Source organism: Monodon monoceros, unplaced genomic scaffold (genome assembly GCF_005190385.1).
Source record: "Monodon monoceros isolate NGI ecotype Baffin Bay Population unplaced genomic scaffold, NGI_Narwhal_1 Super_Scaffold_11, whole genome shotgun sequence".
Classification (NCBI taxonomy): domain Eukaryota; kingdom Metazoa; phylum Chordata; class Mammalia; order Artiodactyla; family Monodontidae; genus Monodon; species Monodon monoceros.
The window spans coordinates 2,241,797-2,267,054 of record NW_021703767.1 but is presented as its reverse complement, the minus strand read 5'-3'; the positions used below and the strand labels follow the sequence as shown (position 1 = coordinate 2,267,054).

The 25,258-nt window shown below is 58.1% G+C and overlaps 1 protein-coding gene across 3 annotated transcripts in view; it reads left to right on the top strand.

Moving 5' to 3' along the window:
• RRP1 (ribosomal RNA processing 1) overlaps nt 1–24,921 on the top strand; it is a 29,588-nt gene extending 4,667 nt beyond the window's left edge. Inside the window, exons 4-13 of one of the 3 annotated variants that reach the window (XM_029215007.1) lie at nt 49–134; nt 1,600–1,661; nt 4,038–4,167; nt 4,256–4,320; nt 4,529–4,665; nt 7,437–7,522; nt 8,158–8,255; nt 8,403–8,422; nt 9,315–9,425; nt 23,798–24,921. In XM_029215007.1, the coding sequence (XP_029070840.1) occupies nt 49–134; nt 1,600–1,661; nt 4,038–4,167; nt 4,256–4,320; nt 4,529–4,665; nt 7,437–7,522; nt 8,158–8,255; nt 8,403–8,422; nt 9,315–9,425; nt 23,798–23,817 (815 nt within the window). In that variant the 3' untranslated portion in view covers nt 23,818–24,921. The other 2 variants (XM_029215006.1, XM_029215005.1) reach the window with 2 other exon arrangements.
• Nucleotides 24,922–25,258: the final 337 nt, after the last annotated feature.

Below are 25,258 nucleotides of genomic sequence, written 5' to 3'. Positions count from 1 at the left end.
TCCCCTGCCCCCACCCCTGACTCTCTTCTGGCCTTTTCTTTCCACCAGAGCACCTGTTCCTTCAGACATTCTGGCAAACCATGAACCGCGAGTGGATGGGCATCGATAGGCTGCGCCTGGACAAGTTCTACATGGTGAGGAAGCTGCCTGCCCCCCGCCAGGGTCCCTGCGGTGCTGGGGCACGGCGTCCAGCATCACGGCCCCTGAGCCCCCCACTGCCCCAGCAGTGCCAAGGACCAAGGCTGCTGGGTGGCGAGCGCCCTGCGGTCTGTTCCCTGTGAGCCTAGTTGGGCCGTGAGGGGAGCCTCGGCCTCACGTGGGGTGCGCATGCCGGGGTTCTGCACAGATCGTCGGTTCAGGGGAGGAGGGTCACAGTTGCCCCTGGGGGAGACTCGGTGGCGAAGCCCTTGCTGCTTTGCTGCCGTGAAAGCAGAGCTTAGAGCTTGGGCCCTGGACAGAGACCCCTGGGTCTGCTCGAGGGGGGCCGGCTTTGGAAGGTGTTTTTCTCTGGGCAGGGACAGTTCTGCAGTAGCGTGCAGAATCTTCCTTGTCTTTCTCCTTTCCTGCGCTGCATTCTGGTGAATTTAGGTTATTGATCTGCGCTCAGAAGTGCAGGGAAAACTGGACTGTGTCTTGCTGCCGCCCCTGTTGAGCTGCACCTTTGTTACTGTGCTGCTGTCCCCTGGGACTGGGGACAGTCCCCAGATGAGTGCTGCTGTCCGAGAGCAGGTGGCCCGATGCGGACACTGGATGGGGCAGCAGCCAGGCCTCGCTGAGCACAGGTCCCGGTGATCTGCCCCTCAGGCCGGCCACCCGCTCCATCTCAGTCCAGGGTTACGCGGTCACCGTGTGTGTGATGTCAGGTGTTAAAGTGAGGACAGCTGGTGGGCGAGCGCGGGGCTCAGGAGAGAAGGAGGACGGCACTGATGCGTGTGGGCAGGCGGGGGGCCGGGCGCCGGGCTTTGCACGGTTATAGAACGCCCGCTCATAATTCAGAGGGGCTGTGTCCCAGGATGCAGTGCTGGGCCTTAGGTCGGGGGTTCTGCTGCTGTCCGTGGCCTGTTCCCCACGCCCCCCCGTGGCCGCGCAGCCCTGCTCTAGAGGCTGGTCTTCCTGGCGGCACCACAGGTGTCCTCTGTCGCCTTTCACCACTACGGGTCCCCCCTGCAGGCTTGTTGGGTTCATGCCGGCAGGTAGGGAAACCAGGCAGTCAGCCACTGTGCCGGGGATTGTGGGCAGAGAAGGAAACTGGTTTCTCCCTCGGGTGGGGAGAAGCTCGGGGGGGCTCAGAGGAAACAGTCTCTGGCGTAGACCTGGTGGTTCTGAGGCTCCGCTCTCCTGGGGGAGCTCCACGTCGTCCCGTTTTCACCCTGGAAACAAGCCCGTCCCTCGCAGCCACCGATTGTGGTGTGTGGTCACTCCCCGTGTCCCTGCTGTGAGCCCCACGTCCTGCTACTCTTGGGAGGCTGGGCGCCTCCCGCAGGTCCAGGTCCCCAGCAGCTCTCCAGGGCCTGCCATGTGCAGTGGGGTGCCCAGACGACCTGGGGCAGAGGGGAGGTCTGGGTGGTGCCACTAACGGGGTCTCCTCCTGTGCCACAGCTTATGCGGATGGTCCTGCACGAGTCACTGAAGGCCCTGAAGACGCGCGGATGGGACGAGAGGTCAGTGTCCCAGAGCGGCCTGCGGCAGCCTGTGCCACTCGGGCCAGTCTGGGTCTCTCCTCTACTCATTTGTCAGCTTTATGTTGAAGGGTGACTTAGTGCTGGAAACAAAGGCATTTTTAAAATTAAGTTTGTGCACGTGTTCGTGGGAATGTTTGTTTCAGCCTTGACGGTGAGTTCTTACTGGATCAGAACTAAGTCCTCACCAAAGGAGGCGCGGCTGAGCAGCTGTTCTTGTAAAACCTGGCACCTTCAGCTCTGTCATCGGCAGTCATTGCTCTCAGCTCTACAAATACTTGAGCCGTCCAGACTTCACATTTTTGACAGTGGTGCTTGTGTGTGTCCCTCCAAACTGTAAGGGCCTGTGTTTTCTGGCTCACCTCAGGCCTCCCCTGGCACCTGGCAGCCCGGTGGGATCCTCAGGTTGGGCTGGGCTAGGCTCTGCTGTGTCTTAGCTCCTCCCACGACCCCTCCTGGAGACCAAGCAGGGGCCGGGCTCCTACAGCCTGGACCTGCCCCTTCGCCTGAGGCTCTGCATCCAGGTTACAGCAGCAGGTTTCCAAACCTCCGGGGGCAGTCTGAGATCACAACAGAAAGTGGGTTTCTGAGCATTTACATTTTAAAGTTTTTGGAATTAATTAAAATGTAAAAAAACCCTTTTTTCTGCTTATAAGTGTGATGGATGTTCATTGTAAAGAACTCAGGAAACTTTTTATAAACATTGAAAAGCAATTTTAACTCCAGCAGACAATTACTTTTTTTAAAAATATATACATATATTTTTTATGGCTGCGGTGTGCGGCTTGTGGGATCTCAGTTCCTCGACCAGTGATTGAACCCGGGCCACGGCAGTGAAAGCGCGGAATCCTAACCACTAGGCTACCAGGGGACTCTCCGACGATTATTGATGCTTTTAAAGTGTTGCCTAATTGCATGGTCCAAAAGAGCTGTAGCAGGCTGCTTATTTATTTTACTGAGAATGTGTCAAAAACGTCTCATGTCAGTGTCCTGGTGCTGCATGGTTGGGGGGCGGGCACTGGGGGAGAGGGCTTGGAAACAGTGTATTTTGAATTTGTTTGTGATTAAAAAGTGATGGTAAAGGAGTTTATTTTTAAGCCCAAGGATAATAAATCTAGGACCCAGATGTCAAAATACGTGCCAGACTAGAGAATGCAGCTTACGGCCGTGTTATTCTAAGGCTGTCTCATTTTCTGAATGGCAGAGTTAAACTGTCCCTGGCCTGGCAGCTCCCCTGCCCCCATAAAAGGTCAGCAGGATTTGGCCTGCAGTTACTGGAATTACTGTTATAGGTTGAGAACGACTGTGGGTGACTCTACATTTTGGGCAAGGGTGCCTCTTTTAGTGATTTTCTTCCTTAAAGTTCTATGAAGACCTGGGAGTCTCACTCATTTCTGGATTTAGGATTGTGTTATCCGGGGGGTGGCTAGTGACTGAAGCAGGGTTCAGTGTTAAAGGGACGATTTTATTTCTGTTAATCTTGGGCTTGGGGGTGTGGTTGTTACCATGAAAGTAGTTCCATCCTCATTGTCACTGGTAATTCAGCGCAGAGATCCTTTTGCAGAAACTGGTAACCTCCCATTGCCCTGGGGTAACCAGTCCTGCTTGCTGTATCTGCTCTTTGGGCCTTCTCCGTTCTTAAGAGTAGCGGGCTGTAAGTGTGACATTCCTGCCTGCGCGGAGGTGACTGCTGTCCGCAGCCTGGCAGAGGCGGTCTCTGGCCCCCGGCCTGCCTCCCTTCCGCTGAGCCACGGAAGGCGCCCCGGTGTTGTCAGCATTGTCCGGGGAGCTTCTTGAAGGATACGTGCTCTACAGTTCAGGTGCAGGGACCTGTGTATTAACAAGCACCCAGGAGCTTCAGGTGCCTCTGGGCCACTAAAGACCGGTCTCTGGAGCTCTCTGATCTGGGATTCCCCAGGCCTCTGAGACCGTTGAGACCCACGTGCCTGGGTGAGGTCTGATGTGACGTGTGACCATCCACGGGTCCGGTCCAGCAGGACCCGGGAGGCAAACTCGTCCCCTTCTCTGGCCTCCGTCTCCCTTTGCGTTTGCTCTGTCCTGGTGAGCCTTCCCGCGCAGTTCCCAGCGGGGACAGTAGGGACACCAGACACGGTGGGCTCTTGCTTTATAGCCGAGGTTCAGTCCTGCCGTGTGTCGTGGTCCTGGCCGTTGCCCGTGGATCCATACTCGCAGGAGTCCTCTGTGCCGGCACAGACCCAGGTCATCGGGTCTTCTTGTGTTGGTGGACGGGGCGTCTGCCTGTGACTGTGTCCCGTCAGAGCCCCCTGCTCAGGCAGAGTGAACCCATCGCCTTGCTGCCCCTCGTGCTGCTGCTGGACTTGCCTTTTGTTGCCCCAGACAGACCGAGCAGCTGCTGGAGCTGCTGATGACGGGGATCCTGCACCCCGACAGCCAGGCCCCCAACGGAGTGAAGAGCCACTTCATCGAGATCTTCCTGGAGGAGCTGACCAAAGTGGGCGCCCACGAGGTAGGTGGTAGGCGGCAGGGTGAGGGCAGCGGCCAGGCTGCTTGGGTGCCTGAGGCCCAGGAACTGAGCCCCCGCTCTGTCCCCGCAGCTGACGGCGGACCAGAACCTCAGGCTCATTGGGCCCTTCTGCACGGTCGCCGCCAGGACTCAGGAGTGAGTGCGGTTCCCTCCTGCTCACCTCTTCTGTTCTGCTGAGTCCCCAAGGGGGCTGCCCTTAGGAAATGCTGTATGCTCACGACGGGCCAGCAGGGGGGCCAGCGGGGCTGAGGGGCTGGGGTCAGGAGAGACGGGCACGGGGAGGCGGTGTTTCTTCCCTGGAGGGTCCAGCCTGACGGGTGGCTGCGGTGCGGCTGCCCCTTAGCTCCCTGGTTTTGCACAACATCACTCGAGGCATCTTTGAGGCGATTGTGGAACAGGCCCCGCTGGCCATCGAGGATCTCATGAAGGAACTGGCGGAGGAGCGGGATGGAGACACGCCGTCCAGGGAGTCCCCTGAAGGTGAGGACTGCGCTCATCTCATCGGGACGACGGGCCTGCCCTGCTCTGAGCCCGCGGTGGCTCTGCGGGAGCCCTGCCTTCACCTCTTGCCCCATCCCCTCGATTCTGCCCGCTCCACCGAAGTCCGTGCTCAGCTCTGCAGCCAGGGTGACCTTGGGAACAAGCACACACGTTGTTCACTCTCCTAACCCTTGCCCCGTGGCCGTCCGCATCCTCATGGCTTCCTGGGCTCTGCTCCTGCCCCGGGGCATCTGCCCTGCTCTCCCCTCCCTGGCAGGGTCTCTGCCCTCCGTCCCTCCAGGCCCTACCCTGACCACCCTGTTTAAAGTGCAGCCTCGCAGTGCCTACCCTGCCTCGCTCACTGGGCGTTTCCATGGTGATTCTCACTTTCTGGCATAAGTCACTTGAAGTTACATAAATCACTTGTTCATCTTTCTGGCCTGGCTTCCGCCACCGGATGTCAACTCTGCCAGGACAGGGACTCTTGGCCATGCTGTGTACCTGGTGTTCGGAGCAGCGCCTGGCACGGAGGGGGCGCCGCTAGATCGCGATGGATGAGTGAGTGAGCGAGTGGATGAACGAACGAGTAGAAGGTAGCACTTGTGGACGTCCCTCTGGGGGCAGGGCCTGTGGGCTCCGCATCGTGGTGTCCAGGCTGGCCTGTCCACCTTGATGCTAAAGTGGGTCTTCGTGGTTCGCCATCTGGTCTCGTGACTGTCCTCTGGGTGACCTGTGCACTGTATCCTGTGGCTTTAGGGGTGTGTGTTGTCCACCAGCTTCAGGACTTTTCTGCTCTTGCCTTTTGTTGTGGTAAAATACACGTAATGTAAGGTTTACCACCTTGACCATGCGTAAGTGCACTTGTTGTGCAGCCTTCACCGCTGTCCATCCACAGAACTTTTCATCTTCCCAAAGTGAATCTGTCCCTGTTGAACACTCCCCGTTCCTCCCTCTGCCCAGCTCAGCTCCTGGCACCCACCGTTCTGCCTCCTGTCTCTGTGAATCTGACCGTTGATGACTCTGTGGTTCCTGTCAGTAGGATCAGACAGTATTTGTGTTTGTGTCTGTCTCATTTCACTCAGCATAACGTCTTCAGGGTTCATCCATGCCGTATCACGTGTCAGAACGTTCCTCCTTTTTGAGGCCTAATAATATTCCATTGTATGTATTTCACATTTTGTTCCCCATTCATTGGTAGATGGAGTCTTGGGTTGCGTCCATGTTTCAGCTGTTGTGGGTAACGCCGCTGTGAACATGGGTGTACAGATACCTGTTTTGAGACCCTGCTTTCCGTTCTTTTTGGTCTGTACCCAGAAGTGGAATTGCTGGATCGTATGGTACTTCTGTGTTTAACTTTTTAGGAGCTGCCATACTGTTATCCACAGCGGCTGCATTGTTTTACATGCCCCCCAACAGTGCACAGGGCTTCCAGCTTCTCCACACCCTCGCCAGCGTTTGTTGTTGTCTTGTTTTGGTAGTGGCCATCCTCATGGGTGCTAAGTAGTATCATTGTGGTTTTGATTTGCATTTCCCTAATGATTATTGGGAACACCTTTTCATGTGTTTATTGGCCGTCCATATATCTTTGGAGAAATGTCTGTTCAAGTCCTTTGCCCATTTTTGAGTCAGATTTTTTTGTTGTTGAGCTTCAGGAGTTCTTTCTGTATTCTGGATAATAACCCCTCCCCAGATACCTGATTTTCCAGTATCTTCTCCCGCTCTGTGGGTGGCCTTTTTACTCTGTTGCTAGTCCCTTTTGATGCACAAAATTTAAAGTTCTTATCAAGTCTGGTTTGTCTAATTTTTCTTGTTACCTGTGCCTTCAGCGTCATATCCAAGACATCGTGGCCAAATCCAATCTCCTGAAGTTTTTGCCCTACGTTTTCCTCTGAGTTTTATTGTTTCTTTAGGTCTTTGATCCATTTTGAGTTAATTTTAGTATATGATGGTAGGTAAGGGTCCACCTTCATTCCTCTGCACGGGGATGTCCAGTGTCCCCCCCCACCATTTGTTGAAGGGACAGTCCTTTCCCCACTGGCCGGTCCTGTGCCCTCGTGGAAGGTAGTTTGATGGTAGAAGCGAGGGCTGACTTCTGTGGCCTCTGACTCCCATGCCCTTGCTGGCGCACCCCTGGGCTTTCTCGTCGGTCAGCACCCCGGCCACACTGTCCGGCTCTCTTGGACGTCCTTCCTGGCTCCCCCTTCCCCTCCTCCTCTTCCTCAGTAGCCCGAGTCGCCGGCACAGGCTGACCCAGGGGCCCATGGCGGCCTAGGGCCTGCCTGCAGCCCTGCTGTCGTCATTCTGTGCCACACATGCCTGTCCCTCTCGGTCACCTGTTGACCGAACCTGTCTTCTGTAGGTAGTGACGTCAGGGCCCCAGGTGACTGGCCAGCGCAAGCTTCCTCACCCGAAGCCTCATCTCCCGTCGCCCCTCCATCCAGGCTGCCCCGTGGCTGGACCAGCCGCCCTTCTTGCCCATCCTGGGACTTCCCGCGACTGCTGCCTAAGATTCCCATTCATGATCCCCTCCTGGTTTCACTTTTTGGACTGGTCGGGCCCCACCTTCTCTGGGACGGCTCCCTCGTTTTTAGGCCAGTGTGGGCACTGCTGCCCTCGGGGGGAGGCCGTCAGTGCCCCTGCTATCCCGTGCTGTGGGCTCCTGTGCCCAGGTATGGGCCCTGGCAGGCAGGGCTTCTGGTTCCCAGGTGCTGGGGCCCCGTGACACCTGCGGCACCAGGCGTGTCTGAGTCCCTGGGACCCTTTCGTTCTAGGCTCCGTCAGTGGGGCTGAGCCTGACCCGGGCAAGGAGCAGGGGGGCGACGACGACGAGGAGGACAGCGCCGGCACCGTCCTGCAGGTGGGTGGCCGGGCCCCGCGTGGGCTGAGCTCCCGGCCTCTGGAAGGCAGAGCGGGGTGGCATCCGTCCAGCCGGGGCTTGGAGGAACACAGGTGCCCTGGAGCCTCGTCTGCAGAAAGAAGCACAGATTTGTTGAAAGTGGAGTTGGGGGCTGGGCGCCGGGAGGCTGGGCTCCGGCTTCACCTCCCGACAGCTGCCCCAGGTCTGCCTGCGGCTCCCCTCGAGGGCGAGGGCGCTGGGGCCGCCAGGGTGATGCGTGCTGAGTGGGGGGTTTTTGGGTCCCCACTCGGAGTCAGAGCTCAGCGGACAGGATCTGTGACTTGATGAATTAGTAGCATTTTGGGTAGCCTGGGTTAAATTTATCGGGTTAGTTTTACTTGTTTCTCCTGGAGGGTTGACAGTTGTGCAGAGGCTCACCTCGCGGCCCCTCGTGATCCACTGGGCGGCGCTGCCCTGGAGCGTCTGCTGCCGCGTGTGCTGGGGACAGCGTTTGCGGGGGGAGGGGCGGAGCAGCGGGGGACCTTGGGGCACAGCCTTGGCCTGTGGTCCTCGTGCTCTTTCTCTCTGTTGGTTCCCGTCCTGGGAGCACCTGTGGGGGCTGACTTTGGCCTCCACGGTGTCTGTCCGTGAAACAGTTCGACTACGAGGCCGTTGCCAACAGACTGTTCGAGATGGCCAGTCGCCGGGACACCCCTCCGCAGAACCGGAAGCGCCTCTACAAAGTCATCCGGAAGTGAGTAGCCCCGGGCTCTCCGCTCTCTGGTGGCCTCACCCAGGTGGGAGGGCAGCCGTCTTCAGAGCTCGGGCATGAAGGGGCTTCCCGGGGGCGGCTCCCCCCTCTCCAGAGGCCGTGGCGGGTGACCGTCTCTCGTTCTTTCAGGTTGCAGGCCCTCTCGGAAGGTGAGCATTGGGCCGCCAGGCCTAGACGGCATCTCGTCCTCTTGGGAGTGGATCGGGTGGCGTGTTCTCCCACAGCATGGATGGGTGCAGAGAGGCCGGAGGTGGTGTTTCTCCGGGGGAGGCAGGCTGCGGGCGTCTGCGGCCCTTGTCCTAGTGAAGTGCGGGGGATCTCAGGGCTGAGCGTGCGGGAGGGGCTGACCTGGCGCCCGAGAACCTGCATTTCCAGTAAGTGCCCAGGCCTGCCGCCCTGCTGCTCGGCGCTGCAGCGCCCAACTCCACTTCTCGGTGTGTGGCTGGCGGAGCCGGCGTGGCTTGTTCTGAAAGACAGTTTCCTAGAAGGTTTAAGATAGAAGATGTAAGCGTTTTTCCCCCAACATTTCATTATGAAAAATTTTAGACACGTGGTGAAGTCGAAAAGGATTTTACAGTGCATACCTGCGTGTCCGCCACCTCGGTTCTGCCATCAATTTAGTGTCCTTGTTTTACCGTGTTTCTTCCTCCCCCCCCGCCACCCCTCAGTCAGGTTGTACTCCCAAATACTTCACGCTGGGGTTGTGTTCTTTAGGTGAAATTTACATTCAGTGGAATGCATGAATACTGGGCTTAGACTGAGGCACACACCTGTGTGACTCAAACCCACCGGGACCCAGAAAGGTCACCTGCCCCTTCCCAACATAAGCGTCTGTAGGATGGAGCAAGACGTGTCCCAGCGCTCCAGGAACCGGCTCTTCCGGGCGCCGTCTGTTGGTGCCCGGTGAGCTGCCCGCAGCTGCGGTGGAGTCCGGCTGGGGCCTCCTTGCCCGGAGCTCGTGGCCGTGGTGCTGGTGGCAGTGGACACATAGACCGTAGCCTCCCAGCCCACAGCCTCCTGATGGCCCGCCTTGATCTTTAGGCCTCTTCCCCGAGGACGACATCCCAGAAAAAGCCTACAGGAATCCGCGGGGTGGGAGACGGGTGAGGATGAAGAAGCGCTTGTCCGAATCCCAGCTGCAGAACAAGACAGGTAGGCCTGGTGGGTGGGCTGCTGGCCTGGGGCTTCGTTACCTGCGTGCTGTGCTGCCCGCTCATGTCACCTGTGACTGAGGCCTGTTTCCAGGCGTGATTCCCCCTCCCAGCCTGCTGCCCCCAGCGCCCACTGCCCCTGTGTCCTGGAGATGTGGCGCCCTGGCCCCGATGCCCCGCTGCTCAGGGGCTGTTTCTGCTGTCTGGCCCGTGGGCCACTCCCTGCGTTCCCCGCTCTCCTTCCCTGTGGCTCCGGTCTGGTGCCTCTTCCTGACCCTTTTCCATCTTTGATCTGACCTGGTCCGTGCCTCCTCTTGCGTCTCCCGTGGCGTCCTCCAGGGAGCCCCTAACCTCGCTGCGCTCTCCTCCTTGATTTTAGAGGCTTCCCCCTCTCCCGTCTTCCCTCCCCTCCCCCTTCCTCCCCCTCCCCCCTTCCTGCCTCTCCCCCTTCTCTCCCCTCCCTCCCCCAGCTTGTCCACAGGCCTGTGGTTAGAACGTGACTGACCTTGCTAAGGGCTGTCGTGCGCTCCTGGCACACCCCAAGCCCTGTACCCACTGTAGACCACTGGGGCTGCCCCCTGCAGTGGGATGGGCTGTGCCCACAGCACCGAGCGGGGCAGGAGCCAGAGGCACCCCTGGCTGGAAGGGGACACAGAAGAGGGAGAGGCGGTGGCTCCACCCCACACCGAGATCCCTCCTGTGTCATCCGTGTGTGGTCAACTGGCCCCAAGTCCTGGGCCCCAAGTGCCCTTTGAAGGGTCTCTCCGTTCACCCCTGCTCCAGCCCGGGCCAACCCTGTCCAGCTCGTTTCACACCAGGGCCGCTTAGCAGGCGTGGACTGGCTCACATACTCGTGCCAGGCTGGGCCCTGGACGCTGACTGTCGGCTGTCGCGTTGACTGAGAGGCCTGGCCCTGCTTTCCCATTTGCCCCTTCCGACCAGCGTACCCTCTGGCCCCACGTGCACTGAGCCTGGGCCCGCCCGCCCCAGATGTCCTGCCTTTGCCCAGTTCCCTTTCTTCTTGTTCTGTCCTCGTGCCGGTCGTCCTAAAGGCCCACCTCCCGGTCAGCCTCCCTGGCGTCAGGAGCCCGAGTAGGTTTCCCTGCCTGACGGCCGTGGAACTCACAGCGCTGCTGGCACAGGCCTCTGTGGGGTCGACGCGGGTCCACTCCCGAGGCCGTCGGTGCCTCTGCCGAGCACTGTGTGTCCTCTGCCACCCTGGGGCTGGCACCTCAGTCAGCATCACAGCAGTTGGAGCTGGCCTCCTCGACGCCTCGTTTACTAGGCCTTGCCATTTCAGGGAGAGCTGCAGAGGAGGCCTCGTGTCCAGACCCGAGCCCGGCATCCGCGAGGCGGCGCCGGAGCGCAGGGGCTGACCCCGCCATGCCCCGGGAGCAGCCCGGGGGCCGTGGCAGGAGAGGGGCCCCCAGGAGGCGGCGGCGGCCTTGGGCGGGTGCCAGAGCGAAGGCGGCCGATGGCCAGGCGCCAAAGGCGAAAAGAAAGCGGGCCCTGGAGGGCCAGAAGTGATGTCCGCCAGGCACTCCGGGGAGGATGAGGGGACGGGACAGTCAGGCTGGGTTCCCGAGACTCTGGACACCGACCGCTCCCCGACTTACTGTGTCGGGAAGTGGCAGAGGTCAGGACTCAAGGGGGTTGGACCCTCACTTAGCGCCTGCGTCCCAGAACGTGCTGCGGCTGTGCTGACCTTGGTCAGGCCGGCGGACCCCCGGGACTGGAGCCTCCCTGGAGGCACCCTCCCCAGGCAGGGGACCGGCTGCCCGCCGGGCGTCTGTAAATAAAGTGCCACGCGGCGCCTACAAACCAGTCCTGCCCTGGTGCGTTTATGCGGGTTCTCTGGGGGCGTTTGTGTTTTGCACCCGAAGTCTGTTGACGCGGTCCTCAGACATGCTTGGCAAGATGAGGCCGAGGGTTACCAGCGTCGTCTGGACGTGCACTTTATCAGCTCGGGCTGGGAGCTGACAGTGAACCTGTGCTTTGGGCAGGAGGGTCGGTTCCCTGCCCGCCCCTTGTCCGTGACTGAGGCAGAGCTGGATCTGAGGTCCCTGTGGGCGCCTGCATGCCTCCCCTCGCCTCCTTTGGATTCCGTTTCAGCCCTTGGCCCGAGTCCCAGTTAGATGGAAAATAGAAACGGGCCGTAGTGCCGTGTGGGCTCCAGTGGCTCCCAGGCAGGGCTGTGGCCGTGGCCATGGCGAGGGCTGCCCGGGTGACAGGTGCGTGCCACCTCAGTCAGCCAGGCCGGCCTCTGCTGGGCCGAGGTGTGTGCAGCCCGGCGACAGGCCCAGCCTGGGGGGGACCCGTAGAGACGGAGCCGAACCTCAGTTTCCAAAGCCCAGCCGTGTGTGAGCACGGCCCCCCTGGAGTAGACGCCCGGGGACCCCGTTTTGGTCCAGCTGTGAGGTGGGTGGGGCTGGTGGGGTGCAGGAGTAGGGAGGGTAGTGGCAAGTCCCAGAGTCTACGTCCCTTAAAGTTTAAGTGCCTTTCCCCGTTGCCGAAAATAATCAGTAAACAATCTACGATACGCATAGAAAAGAGTTTTATTTGAGCCACACTGAGGACCATAGCCCAGAAGACAGTCTGTCATAACTCTGAGAACTGCTCCGGAGAGGCAGGGTTTGCAGCACAGTTTTCTGTCCTGTCAGAACAAAGAATGTTAGGTCAGGGGTACATTCCCTCAAGGTTTCAAAAACCAGACCAGCAGGTACACAGCGAGTCAGCGTGGCCTTGGCACCTGGGAGGGAGGCTTATCGTCAAAGGAGGACCAGCGTTGGCCTCCCAGGAAGGGAGGCATTTCACTTTATGTTTAACATGGACATTCTTCTGGTCGGTGCGCCCTCTTCTTTAATAATTACAGCGGATGGACAGTGTATGTTTGAAAGGCCACAAACAGGCTGTTCTCGTCAGCGTCAGGTGCAAGTTAGCTCACGCATAAGCCGGAACGACGTCCCCAGGCCTCAGTACGCGAACATTCCTTTCACCACCCCAAAGCGGCTTCAGGAGGCGCCCACCACAGACTGCCGGCGGGCAGGGCTGGCTAACGGGGGCGAGGTGACCTGGCTGATAACCCTCGAGCTGTCACTTCCTCCCCAGCTGGGACCCTGGGAGGGAGGGCGCTGCTGCTATTAGCGCTGTTTTGTGGGTGCGGGCAGGTGTTTTGTTTGTTTTTTATTGGAATTCCTTTGATCAAAAAGTATGGAAGCAGCCATACTGTAGACGTTTCTGGGGGGAAAGAAGCAGCAGTCGTTCCTGATTGCAGTTCTTAAACCAGTGCCATTCCCCTGTCACTGTTCTCAGGCCACGTTGTGTGAACATCTCCCGTGGCTTCAGGATCCTTCAACTGTAACCGTGTTACGTAGCTGTGGGCACTGGTGGGCTGTGGGTTGCAGTTGCTCTGATGGGCAGTGTTTCTCCGGTGTGAGGAAACGTTCCCATCGGGCAAAATGAGGAAATTAAATACGACCGCCAGCCATTGTGCCCCAGGAAAGCTTGTGTTCCAAAGGGGGCATCGTTTTTTTAAGCGCCTTGTTGAGATATGATTCAAGCTCCAGAAAACGTTTTCACCCATGAGGATGCCTGGGCCCCTCCCAGCCCCCGCCCCCAGCCCCTGGCAACCGCTAACGACTTTCTGTGCTGCTTTCTCGGTTTTCAGATAGTGAAAATCAGTGTGTGGCTTCCTTCAGCGTGTGTTCAGCGTTCATGCGCCTTGGGACATGTGTCAGTTGCATTCCCTCTATGGCTGAGTAGTAAATACCCCGCTGTGCGGATGGGCCCTCTTGGGCGGGGGCATCGCAGAAGCGACGTTGGCTCTCCCTCGGTCCCGCCCAGGCCACCGGGTTTCCACCTGCCCTGCAGTTGGGAGGGGGGGTCTTGAGAAAGTGACCTTCCCCCTGGGGGCTAACACAGTGTTATAGGAGGGGGCTCTGGAATTCTGGTGCCCAGTTTCTCATCAAACTTCCACTTATTCATTGATCTGCGCCAGCAGCCCAGGTTTCCTGTCTGATCCAGTGGTTATACGTAATCCCTTACTGTCACTTACGTTACTGCTCAGCGCAGCCTCCGGTGGGAGCCCTCAGGCCGGCTCCTGAGACCCTTCCCCAGGCGCTCGCTCCCTTGCCCTCGTTATGGCAGGAAGCCCCAGCCCTGGGCCAGCCATGTCTCCAGAAAGCGCTGGCTCCTTTGAGGGCCTGGCCCTGCACGGCCCCGGAGGAGCTGGTGTGGATGAGGGTCTTCCGGGTCCCTCGTCTTTCTTATTGAGATTTACTTTACAGACCGTATGATCCAGTGGTTCCTAGTATATTCATAGGGTTGTGTGTGTGTCACCTCAGTCCATCTTAGGACATTTTCATTTACCCCCAAAGAAACCCTGTGCTCAGGGCCTCCTATACACTGGGGAGAAAGCCTGAGGGAGGCTTTTGGATCACCAGGGGCCCCCACCATGAGATTATTGACCACTAAGGCTAAGACGTTCATTTATAGTTTCCTGGAGCAGCTGGGGTCTAGGACAGATACCACTGTGTCTGAGTGACCTAAGCTTCCAGTAGCAAGTGTGTTTTTATAGCTTTGCGGTTATGACTGGCTCCGCTAAAGGTTCTCTTCCCGGGAGACTGGATGGTCGCTCTGGAGCTAGGTCGGGGACCACCACCGCCCCCCCCCCCGCCATGTGCCAGTCCACGTGGACTGACCCGGAGCTTCGTCCTGATAACGAGATGGCAGTCGTGTCGTGGGGCCCTCGGCTCTCCGCCCTGGCTTGCTGAGAAAGGTCCAGAACAACAGCCCGAAGTTCTTCAAGTTCTTGCATCAGCCTGTTGCTCATCACACGGTCCAGTGGCCCAAAACTCCGCTGTAGCCGGGACCAGGCGGAGCCAGGCTGACTACTTTGACTCCTTAACGCCAGTGGGGGCAGCTCTGGCCCAGGCGGAGTCTAAGGGCTGCATGGGAAGGTCTTGCTCCGGGAGGGGTGGGCGTGAGGGGGGGCCTGTGTGCTGCAGACGGTTCACGCGGGGGAGGGACCTGCCAGGGCCGTTTGGGACCCCCCTCGGGTAGTGGGGGTGGGGTGGATCTGGGGACAGTCGCACCAGCAGCTGAGACCGGGTCCTGGTCCCTCCCTAGGAGAGTGCCTGCCTGCTCTGGGCCTATTTCCTCACCTGTCCATGGGGCGCGGCCAGTGGTATCAGGCGGCGTCACGGGGCATCCCTGACAAGTGGGTGGTGGCCCTGCCGCTGGTGCCAGCAGGACGGAGCGTGGGGTGCCGGGGAAGGGACGATGGGAACCAGCCTCACCTGTGTCCTTTCCTGGGAGGCACTCACCCGAGTTAGGATTTGTGCAGCATCTTGCAACAGCTGCCCCAGCGCCCTTAGAGGGCAGGAGGTGGGCGGTCTGCGCCCGGCCCATCCTGGTGGTTCCAGGGCAGCGCCCGCCCCCAACCCCTGGGGTCCGGCCACACGTGGGCGCCTGCACACCTCCCGGTGCCCCCGATTGCCCTTTCCTTTTCTCCGTCTCGCTTGGGGGTCCGAGCTGCATGATTTCCAGTTTTGACGTTCGGTGTTTTGGGGGCTGTGCTCCCTGGCTGGACCTGAGACCTTCGAGTGTCCCGTGCCCCTGGCAGCCCACCTCCCTGCCCCTCTCCGCAGTCACCCCCTCTCCCTTATTTGCTCCCCCCTCCCCTTCCCCCTTTCCTGCTTAAATGTTTATTCAGTCTCGCAGGAGATAGCTGCAGGACTGTGCTGTATGAGATAGCTGCTGTGTCATGAACTACTGCAAACTTGGCGGTGGACATGGCAGCTCTGTAGGTTAGGAGTCAGGGTGTGGGTAGTGGGGCTCCTGCTCGGGGTCTCACAGGCTGAGATCAGGTGTCGCGGGGCTGCCATCACACTCGAGGCTCGGGTCCCCTTCCCGGCTCACTGCTTGTCGGCAGGATGAGGCCAAGGTCCCCGTTTTCTTGCTGGCTGTCAGCCGCAGTGGCTCTGAGCTCCTAGGCACTGCCCACGGCTCCTGGCCGCGTGCCCAAGGCCGGCAGGAGAAATGCTCACACTTGGGACCTCTGACTTTGTCCCCAGCTCCAGCTCACCTGACGAGGTCAGGCCCACCCACACTGGGGGAGGGGAACCGTGGGGTGTGCATGCCTAGGGGTGGGCACCCAGGGGCCGGCTGAGGATCCGCCCGCGCAGTCCCCATGTTCTGTCCCTCTTTCTCTTCTGAGTCTTAACCCTCAGAGCTTGACCCAGGAGCAGAAGACTGAGGGGCCCTTTCCCTCTCCTGCCCCTGGAAAGTTCCTTGCCCTGGGAGGTTTGTCAGAGAGTGAAAGGATAGAAGACGCCGCACTGTTGGGGAGCAGCTCAGGGTCGACTGAGCCAGAAAGGGGGCCCAGACCCCCCGACGCCCGGGTCTGGGCTGGTCTGCCTTGCCCTGCGGTGCTGCTAATTCCCTGGGGGGGGGGGGGGGGTTCGGGGGGATGAAGGGGGGGGGAGAGATGTTTCAGCTCTTCCTGCCACCAGCTGCCCCCCGCCCGTGACCCTTGGCCCGGCTGCCCCTGCCTCCCAGCCAGCGCTTCCCTGTTGATCCTCACCCTGCACTACCCCCGCCCTGGGCTCTGCGCTGCCTGCTGCCCGCAGAGCACCTGGGGCCTGGCAGGAGCTGGTGACGCCTGCAGCGCCATCTGCTGGGCGTGGGCCCAAGTCACCCTGAGGGCCGTCGGCTGGCCCTGGCCTCCCCTGTAGTGTGGAGCCGCCTGGACTGGCTCCTTTCCCACCCGCCCCAGACTGGAGGGCAGGCTGCTGCCGGGGCTGGGGGGCACCCCTGATGCGGTTCTGAGCCTGAGCTCCAAGGCGGGGCGGCGCTGCTCTCTGACCACCCCTCGGTCCTCTCCTGACCGATGGGAGAGGATGATGGCCCCAAGGCCCTGGCGTGGTGTGCGGGGTGTCCCTCGGGCACCCCCTGGCACCCCATTTGCTTTGTGGCACTTGAGCAGCCTGGGCCTTGCCCTGGAGGTGTCCCTCCGGGGAGGGGGTGGGGGACTGTCTGGTTGGTGCCCGTCTTGGCAGCCCTCCCACTGTGAGGACAGAAAGTCCTGCTCTCACCTAAGGGCTCCATGTCACCTGCACACGGAGAAACCCTCCACCGTCCCCGAGGAGGCCTGAGGTCTGCACACCCCGCAGCTCCCCGTCCAGGGGCCGCCCCCCGGAGCAGTCTCCCCACCCTCCCGGCCAGACCCCGTCTTCTGGAACCAAGACCCCTAAAGCTGAGTTTCTTTACCGAGTTTACGATTCATCTCTCATCCAAAACTTCATCCCGTTTCTGTCCCCTCTGGACTCAAGCCTGTGCTGACAACACTGATCACCAGAGTCGGATGCTTACGGTTGCTGCTGTCCGTCGTTCACGTACTAAAATTGCTATTATAGATTCATCATTAACGTACAAACTCGGGTCGTTTCTCCAGGGCAAGGTGAGCTCACAGACCCCTGAGCCGGGGACCACCTGGGACACCCTGACTCGCGAAACCATGATTCAGAAATGTCACAAGGCAAAGATTCACCCTAGCTACTTTGTTCTTCCCCTTAGACACATCCCCCAACCCGAAGACCAGGTGGGAGTGGCTCTGAGGCTTGTCTCCCCTTCCCTCGCTCGGTGCCTGCAGTAAACCCTTATTTTGCTGCAAAAACCCCACTGTCGGAGTGCGGCTCTGCGCCTGGGCACGCGGCTTGCTACACGTCTCTCGGCAACGTGGTTTCCAAGGAAACGGGCCTTCCCGGTCCGTCCGACCGGATCTGACTTTCTCACAGCCCCCTTCGCTTGGCACCAAGCAGAGGCATCCGGATCCCGTGCAAGCCTGGGCCTCTGGCTCCAGCCCCACCCCCTGCCCCTGGAGGCGTGGCCTCAGCTGCTCTCAGGCCCAGGGGTTTGTGCCTTGGGCTTTTGGCATTGCAGTTTGTCTCTGTCCTTTTATTTTTTAAATTGAAAAAAATTGTGGCCACGCCTCGTGGCATGTGGGATCTTAGCCCCCCACCGGGGGTCGAACCCTTGCCCCCTGCAGTGGAAGCACGGCGTCCTAACCACTGGACCGCCAGGGAGGTCCCTGTCCTTTTAATAACTAAGTAGATTGTGCCTTGATGTGAATTGAAGATGTGGTCGAATTTCAAAAGTGGGGGCATTTGGATTCGGAATGCTTCAGCTCCCAGAACCCAGACTCACACTGGCTTATGCAGGGGAGGGGGGTCGCGGGCCTTGTCCTGGAGAATTCTGGGAGTGGGCTGGCCTCAGGTGAGGTCACCAACCGTCAAGTCCCTTTTCCTCCCTGCGTGTCTGGTGACCCCTGACCGAGCGGCCGCTCCTGGGGCTTCTGCGCCCTCAATCGCCCCACTGGGAAGGGTCTCGCGCTCGCAGCCTGAGTCCTGAGGCTCACGCTGGCCTGACCCACCGCTGGTCAGCGGAGGGCGCCACGGCCTGACCCCCACAGGCCACGGAACCTCCGGGACCACAACATAGTGCTGGGGGCGTCGGGCAGGTGGGGTGCAGAACACCTCCGCCCCCGTCCCCCAGGGTTTCCTGTCTTCACCTTTTCTTAGGGTAAAAACTCCCAACAAGGTAGAGAAGTGCCGGCAAGTCAGGGGCAGTTGGCTCTGAAGCTGAGTGTCACTGATAACACGTGGTGGCCTGGTGGCCCTCCTTCTCCCAGAGCCCCTCAGCGCAGGACTCACGTGGGTTTCCTGTCCGCCCAGCCTCCCCCCTCCCCACGTGGGCAGCATGGGAACTGCGGCCGGGGCCTGGTCCTTCACAGCCCTGCTTGTGCCTGTTTGAAAGTGACGTGACGAGCATTTTACTTTCCTGGCTGGAGGCAGCTGAGAGGCCTGGTGAGATTTTATTATTTTGTTGTTGTTTTTCCTTTGAAAGAATTTCTTTTTAGAAAGTTCCGGTGAAAGGCACGCATTTCTCTCTAGATGAGAGCAAAAGTCCCCTCGGAGTAACGACCCTGTGGGAGTCCGAGCACGTTCCAGAAGGTCCTGGGAAGGAGGAAATGAGCTGACACAGGAGGAAAGGCTCTCGCCCAGAAGCTGGGCTCAGGCCAGGACGGGGCCCCTGTGAGTGCAGGGAAAGCTGCGTCCAGGTCTGTAGGTGCTGTCGAAGGGCCCCATTTTCTGCATGAACTAGCGCTAAAGCACGTTCAGCCCAGCGTGGATGTGGTCCCCAGGTTTGCCTGCGGGGGGCGCAGGGGGTCATTGACAGCTGGCTCTCGGAAGCAGAGCCTGAGACGGGGATTCTCATCCAGGTGACTGATGGCGCAGCTCACCGGAGGAGGGGACAGGCAGGACGGGCTGGGAAGGAGCGGCTGGCTTGTGGGCTCGGCTGGGGACCTTCCACCTGGTCCCACGGGAGCCCCGGAGCGGGGCCGCCATAGAGTCGGGCATCTTAAGGCCAGGTTGGCCTGTTGGGGGAAGCCCCCAAATCAGTCACTGGCTGTGGGGTTAGGGTAAAACCTTGGCGAGAGTGTTCAAGGTGTACGGTGTCCAGGAGTCTGCGTCCACGTGTCTAGAACTGGGTGAGGGCCCCGAGGCCCACAGTTTGCTGGACCCCGTCTGAAATAATGAGCCGGTGGGGCGGGGCCCATCTTTAAAATCACGTGGAATTCCGAGCAGGACGTGAACCCGAGCGCAGGGTCTCTGAGTGCAGGACCCTGAGCAACTGCACAGGCCGCAGCCATGGAGCCGGGCCCCCGCCCCTGACGGGATCTCCTGGCATCCCTGCTGTGGGCTCCGCGGGTTTGGGCTCCTCTCTGAGCCTCAGCTGAGGGCCTGCCACGTGCCAGGCTCTGTCCTCATGGAACCCACATTCTAGAGGCAGAGGCCACAGGCTTGTAGAAAGTAGGGCGAGGTGAAGGGTTGGGTGTGGAGGGCGAGGGGTGGCCCAGTGAGGTCACCTTTGGGCAAAGCCGTGAGTTGAGGAATATCAGGGGCAGAGGGGGCCCCAGTGCAGACGCCCTGAGTGGTGAGCATGCTGGCTTGGGGAGCGGCCAGGAGGCCAGTGGGCTGGAGAGGCGAGGTGGGTGGTAACAGGTGGCCCGGTCACGGGACCACCTTAACCATTACTGCAGACTGGGGACGCAGACAACAGAAATTTACCTTCTCAGGGTCTGGAGGCTGGACGTCCGAGATCCAGGACTTCAACATATGGGTTTTGGGGGTCACAGGTCAGCCCGTGGCAGCCGCCAGCACCTAATGAGCCCAGAGGTGTGTGGTAACCGAGTGTTATTTGAGGAGTCTGAATAAGAGACAGAGGGTCCCTCCTGCCTTGGCAAGGATGTTGAAAATAATAACCTTAAGGTATTTCTCAGCATTCTTCTGAGGATTGTTTTTTCCTTCATAGCAGCGACCAGGTAGACACTTGTAGATTCTCTTTTTTTTTTAAGATTTTAAATTAATTAATTAATTTATTTATTTATTTTTGGCTGCATTGGGTCTTTGTTGCTGCGCGCAGGCTTTCTCTAGTTGCGGCGAGCGGGTGCTACTCTTTGTTGCGGTCCATAGGCTTCTCATTGCGGTGGCTTCTCATTGGTGGAGCACGAGCTCTAGGCACGCGGGCTTCAGTAGTTGTGGCTCGCGGGCTCTAGAGCGCAGGCTCAGTATTTGTGGTGCACGGGCTTAGTTGCTCCACGGCATGTGGGATCTTCCCGGATCAGGGTTCGAACTCGTGTCCCCTGCATTGGCAGGTGGATTCTTAACCACTGCGCCACTAGGGAAGTCCACTTGTAGGTTCTAACAGAAAACAGAAGCCAGTTTATTTTGTGAAATTCATGTGTCCCCAGACAGCGCGCCTTGCGTAATTCATGCCATGTTTTAATCTCTGCAAAGCTCAGCATTTATTTCCAAACAGTGGCTGGTGTTTGTGTGTATGGGGCAGAAGGAGGGGAGGGTCCCCCCACATTCCAAAGACCCCCAGCAGCCGTGTCCCAGAGCAGAGAGAGCATGAGGTGGAACTAGGTTCGTGTCCAAGTCAGGACAGGAAAGAAGAGGCAGGGACAGGAGGCCCCTCCGCTCAGCCTGCCCCACCCTGCCCGCCCGCTCTTCACCCCACCGTTTCGTCACAGTGAGCCTGTGGCGATGCTTATTTCCACGACCAACGTGGAAATTCTGCCCCCAAGTGTAGCATCAGCGTCTTTCTGCTCTTGGGGTGCCAAGTTGTCACCTGCCTGGCTCTCAGTGGCACTTGGTGGGAGGTGATGGAGAAGGATCCACCAGGATGGAAGTTGCCGCGGGGTTAACAGGTCAGACGTGAGCTCTCAGGATGGGGCTGTGCACACGCATCTGTGGGTTTGGAGGGTGCTGGGCCCCCGGCTGAGAGTCACGTGCCGACCGTGCCCTTCCCGTCCAGACCTCCCACACCCTTCCCTGCCCGAGGGCAGCCGAGAGATGGTGAAGGAGAAAAAGTAGGCGAAGCTGGGAGGGTAGAACCCAGGCACCACCGCGCAGCTGCCGATGAATTAAGTGATGCAGGCGATGGAAACCGGTGCGTGTGACATCACAAAAAAGGAGAGACAAGCAGCCTTATGTGCCTCTCAGCGGAGACCCCCACCGCTGCCTGCGAGGAGGTCTTGCAAGAAAAAAGAAAAAGAACCCAAGATGGATTAAGCCTGCAGAGCTGATGCCAGTTTACAGAAATGCGTCCTTTAGTCCAGGGGAAACTCCACAGGACAAACAGCCTGGTTCAACAGAAACTCTGTAAAAGGAATTCCCTGGCGGTCCAGTGGCGCTTTCACTTCTGTGGGCCTGGGTTCAATCCCTGGTTGAGGAACTAAGATCCTGCAAGCCACTCGGCATGGCCAAAAAAAAAAAAGAAACTAAACAATAAAAAAAACTCTGTAGAAAAAGAAGAGGTGGGGGCAGGGACCTACAGAAACAGAACCGAGACACCAGCTAGTCTCCATCTGTAGATGGAATTTGTTATCCCGGGAGACAAACTAGGAGAACGCAGACGTTGCCAGGACAGTGCGGGAAGTGTGATGATCTCATGTATCCGACGGTTTAGGAGATGTGATTTGGGGTGTGAGAAGGATGTTTATAAGGGGTGTCCAGTGACCCAATTCTGAGCCGGGCAGTTTGCTCCCAAGGATGTCACAGGACCCGGAGAACTAGAGTGGGAATGAGGGCTGGACACCACGTGCGCCATGTCCCCTGACCTCCAGGCCGTGCAGCGGAGGTGGGAGAGCATCCTTGTGGGAAGGACGCACTCAAGGGTTCAAGGGTGGGAACCACTGAGGTTGTCAGGGGTTTATCCTATGATTCTTCTTTCGTCTGTTTGAGATGTCACCTACTTCTCTGTGAGAAGTAAAAGAAAAAGAAATCTTTGGAAAACATATTTTCATGATTTCTGTTTTATTGCCACCTTTAGGGCTTTAGAAATGGGATGTGTTTAAAAAGCCAGGCATTTATATGAGAACAAAGTAATCAGTTGGTTATATTATGTTGTAAAATTGAAATCATTTTGCTTTAAATTACCCTGTCCTGATTTATACGCAGAGTCTAAATCTAGATGCAGCATTTGTGTGCTGTGTGGGTCCGGCCCCTCGCTTACTCCCGAACCTACCGTCCACACACGTGGGGCCCTCCTGGGGGCACAGGCTGAGGGGTCCCCTGGGGACAGGGACCTACCCTGGCAGGCAGCCTCCTCCTTGCAAACCTGCCCTGGAGGTAAATGTGTGCGTTCTCATGTTTAACCATTGTAGCTCCCCGCTCCCCCTCGCCCCTTCTTGCCTCACCGCGGTCACCCCAATGCTCAGTATCAGCACCACAGTCACGGCCTCGACGGCCGCCGCTCACCCTGACCCTTGCACTGGACGCCCTGCCACCGCGACACCCACGTGGGAGGCGCCTGTGTCCTCAGCTCCATACCCACAGGAGGGCAGGGGCCTCTGAAGGTCTCCCAGTCCTTCCTCACCAGCCACTTCCTGCTGCCTCTGCCCACAGGAACCCACAGACACGGGAGGCTGGGAGCAGGGGCTGGGCCGCCTCCTCCCGTTTCCAGTAGCGTCGGGGGGCTCAGGCGCCAGCTGGCCATGCCCCTGGGGGTCACACAGCCACTTAGCGGCACCCATGGTTGGGCAAGTCCTCGGGGGAGCCGGGGGAGGGAGCAGGTGAGGGACAATGTTCAGGGCCATCAGGGCGCGTCCGAAAGTCTTTTGTCCCAGAAGCCGGGTGATGCAGACACCACGCAAAAGCTGGTGGTGAAGAGGGAAGCCCACCCAGGCCAGGCAGGAGCACCAAGCAGCCCCCCAGAGGCCCCTCCACGTGCCCCTCCCAGTCACACAGGTAACCACCATCCTGGCTTCTTGAGGTCCATGAAAACTCAGTTAACAATCAAGTTAAGAATCAAACAGGGAATTTTATTCCAAACTGAGGATTCTAACCCGGGAAGCAGGTTCTCAGAAGCTCTGAGCACTGCTCTGCATGCTGGAAGTCCAAGGCACAGCCATATACATTTTCGAGACAAAGGATCGTATGTCAGAAGGACATGCTGGTATCTTGCATAAAGTTCACCAGGGGTACACAGTCCCTGTAGCACGTACCCAGCGAGCAGCAGGTCACCATCACTTCCTAGAGTTCGGAAAGACACCATCCTTCTAAGACGTTACAGTGGCAGCGTCAGAAGGGGGAAAACACATTGATCTTTGCGGTGAGCAGGGCTTCCCACCTTTGAGGAGGTCGGCCTCATGTGCAATGCGGAGGTCCCAACAAACACACAGAGAGGATCTTGCGTTTACTTTTTCTTGTCCTGCCTTCACATATAAATTTTATTTCATCATAGTGACCACCGCCTGTGTGTTTAAATAGGGTCACCACCCAAGTGTGCTTCCCTAGAGCCTGTGGTTTACTCTGGTCTGTTTCTTGTTTTTCTACGTGGTTTTTATTGTGGTAAAGTACACATAACATGAGCTTTACCATTAGTGGCATTTAGTCCACCCCCAGTGCGGTGCAGCCATCATGTCTACATAGTTCCAGAATATTCTCACCACCCCAAAAAGAGCCCTGCACCATTACCCGTCACTCCCACCCCCAGCCTCAGCCCCTGACACCCAGCGAAGCTGCTTCTGTCTCTGTGGGTTTGTTTTTCTGGGTATTTCCTCTAAATGGGAGCGTACAGTATGTGGCCTTCTGTGTCTGGCTTCTTTCGCTGCACAGAATGTCTTCAAGGCCCATCCCTGTTGTCCCATGTGTCAGTACTTCCTTCCTTTTTTGTGGTGGAACGCCGTTCCACTGAGCCGAGGGGGGGCCACGTTGTGTTTATCCATCAACTGCGGATGGACGCTTGGGTTGTTCCCACGTTTTCCTGTTGTGCCCCATGCTGCTGGAGTGTGTTCTTTTCTTCCAGTTTTATCGAGATGCAGTTGACGTACGACACCATACAAGTTTAAGGTGGACGGCGTGATGATTTGACGTACATCCGTCATGAAATGACACGATGAGCTTCGTGCACATCCTTCGTCTCATGTAGATACAGCATTAAAGAAGTAGAAGGAACATAGTTTTCCTTATGATGCGAACTCTGAGGATTTACCCTCTGAACAAGTTTCATGTATAGCGTACGGCAGCGTAAGTTATATTCATCATGTTGTACATTATATGCCTGGTACTTATAATGGGAGTTTGTACCTTTTGACCACTTTCATCCAATTCCCCTGCCCCTTCCCACCCCTGGTCACCACAAATCTGACCTCTTTTTCTATGAGTTTGTTTGTTTCTGAAGTATAATTGAGCGACAACACTATGTTAGTTCCTGTTACACAACGTAGTGATTCGATATTTCTGTACATTCCAAAATGACCACCACACTGAGTCTAGTTCCGCTCTGTCACCACACAAAGATGGTCCACAGGAATTGACTGTGTTCCCCACACTGCGCGTCTCATACCTGTGACTCCTTTGTTTTGCGACTGGAAGTTTGTACCTCTTAACCTCCCTCACGATCTCTCTCCTCCTCTCTACCGGCCCCCCTCCCTCGGCAAGTGGTTTGTTCTCTGTATCTGCAACTCTGTATCTCATAAGTTTGTTATGTGTGTTCATTTGTTTTTTAGATTCCACGTGTGAGTGAAATCACACGGTATTTGTCTCTCTCTGTCTGACTTACTTCACTCAGCATAATACCCTCTTGGTTCATCCATGTTGTCGCAAATGGCGGGATTTCATTCTTTTCTATGGCTAAGCAGTAGTCTGCTGTATATCTATGGGCAGCATATACACGGCTCTTGTTTTGGGATCCATTTAGCCACTCACTTTAACGTCACGCCGCTCCCTTCAGGCCTGCCGAGCTTCTCCTGAAAAGTCAGCTGATAGCCTTGTGGGAGTTTCCCTTGTATGTTATTTGTTGCTTTTCCCCGATGCCTTTTTTTTTTAATTAATTAATTTTATTATTTATTTATTTTTGGCAGTGTTGGGTCTTCGTTGCTGCGCGTGGGCTTTCTCTAGTTGCAGTGAGCGCAGGCTACTCTTCGTTGTGGTGCGTGGGCTTCTCATTGCGGTGGCTTCTCTTGTTGCGGAGCACGGGCTCTAGGTGCACGGGCTTCGGTAGCTGTGGGGCATGGGCCAGCTGCTTGGCCTGAGGTGCCCCAATGCTGTTGTCCACAGGCTGCTGGGCGGGGCCGGGTCCCTGCACTGGTAACTAGAGGGAGGGCTCCACAGGGGTGCCTGCCAAGCACCAGTGCCCACGTGGCAGAACCACCTCCCCTGCTTACTGCCAGCACTGTCTGTGTCCCCAGGGTGAGGTCCAGTTACCTCCTGCTTCCCCAAGACCGGCAGGCGGTCTGACCCAGGCTTTTTTCAAATTCCTGCTTCT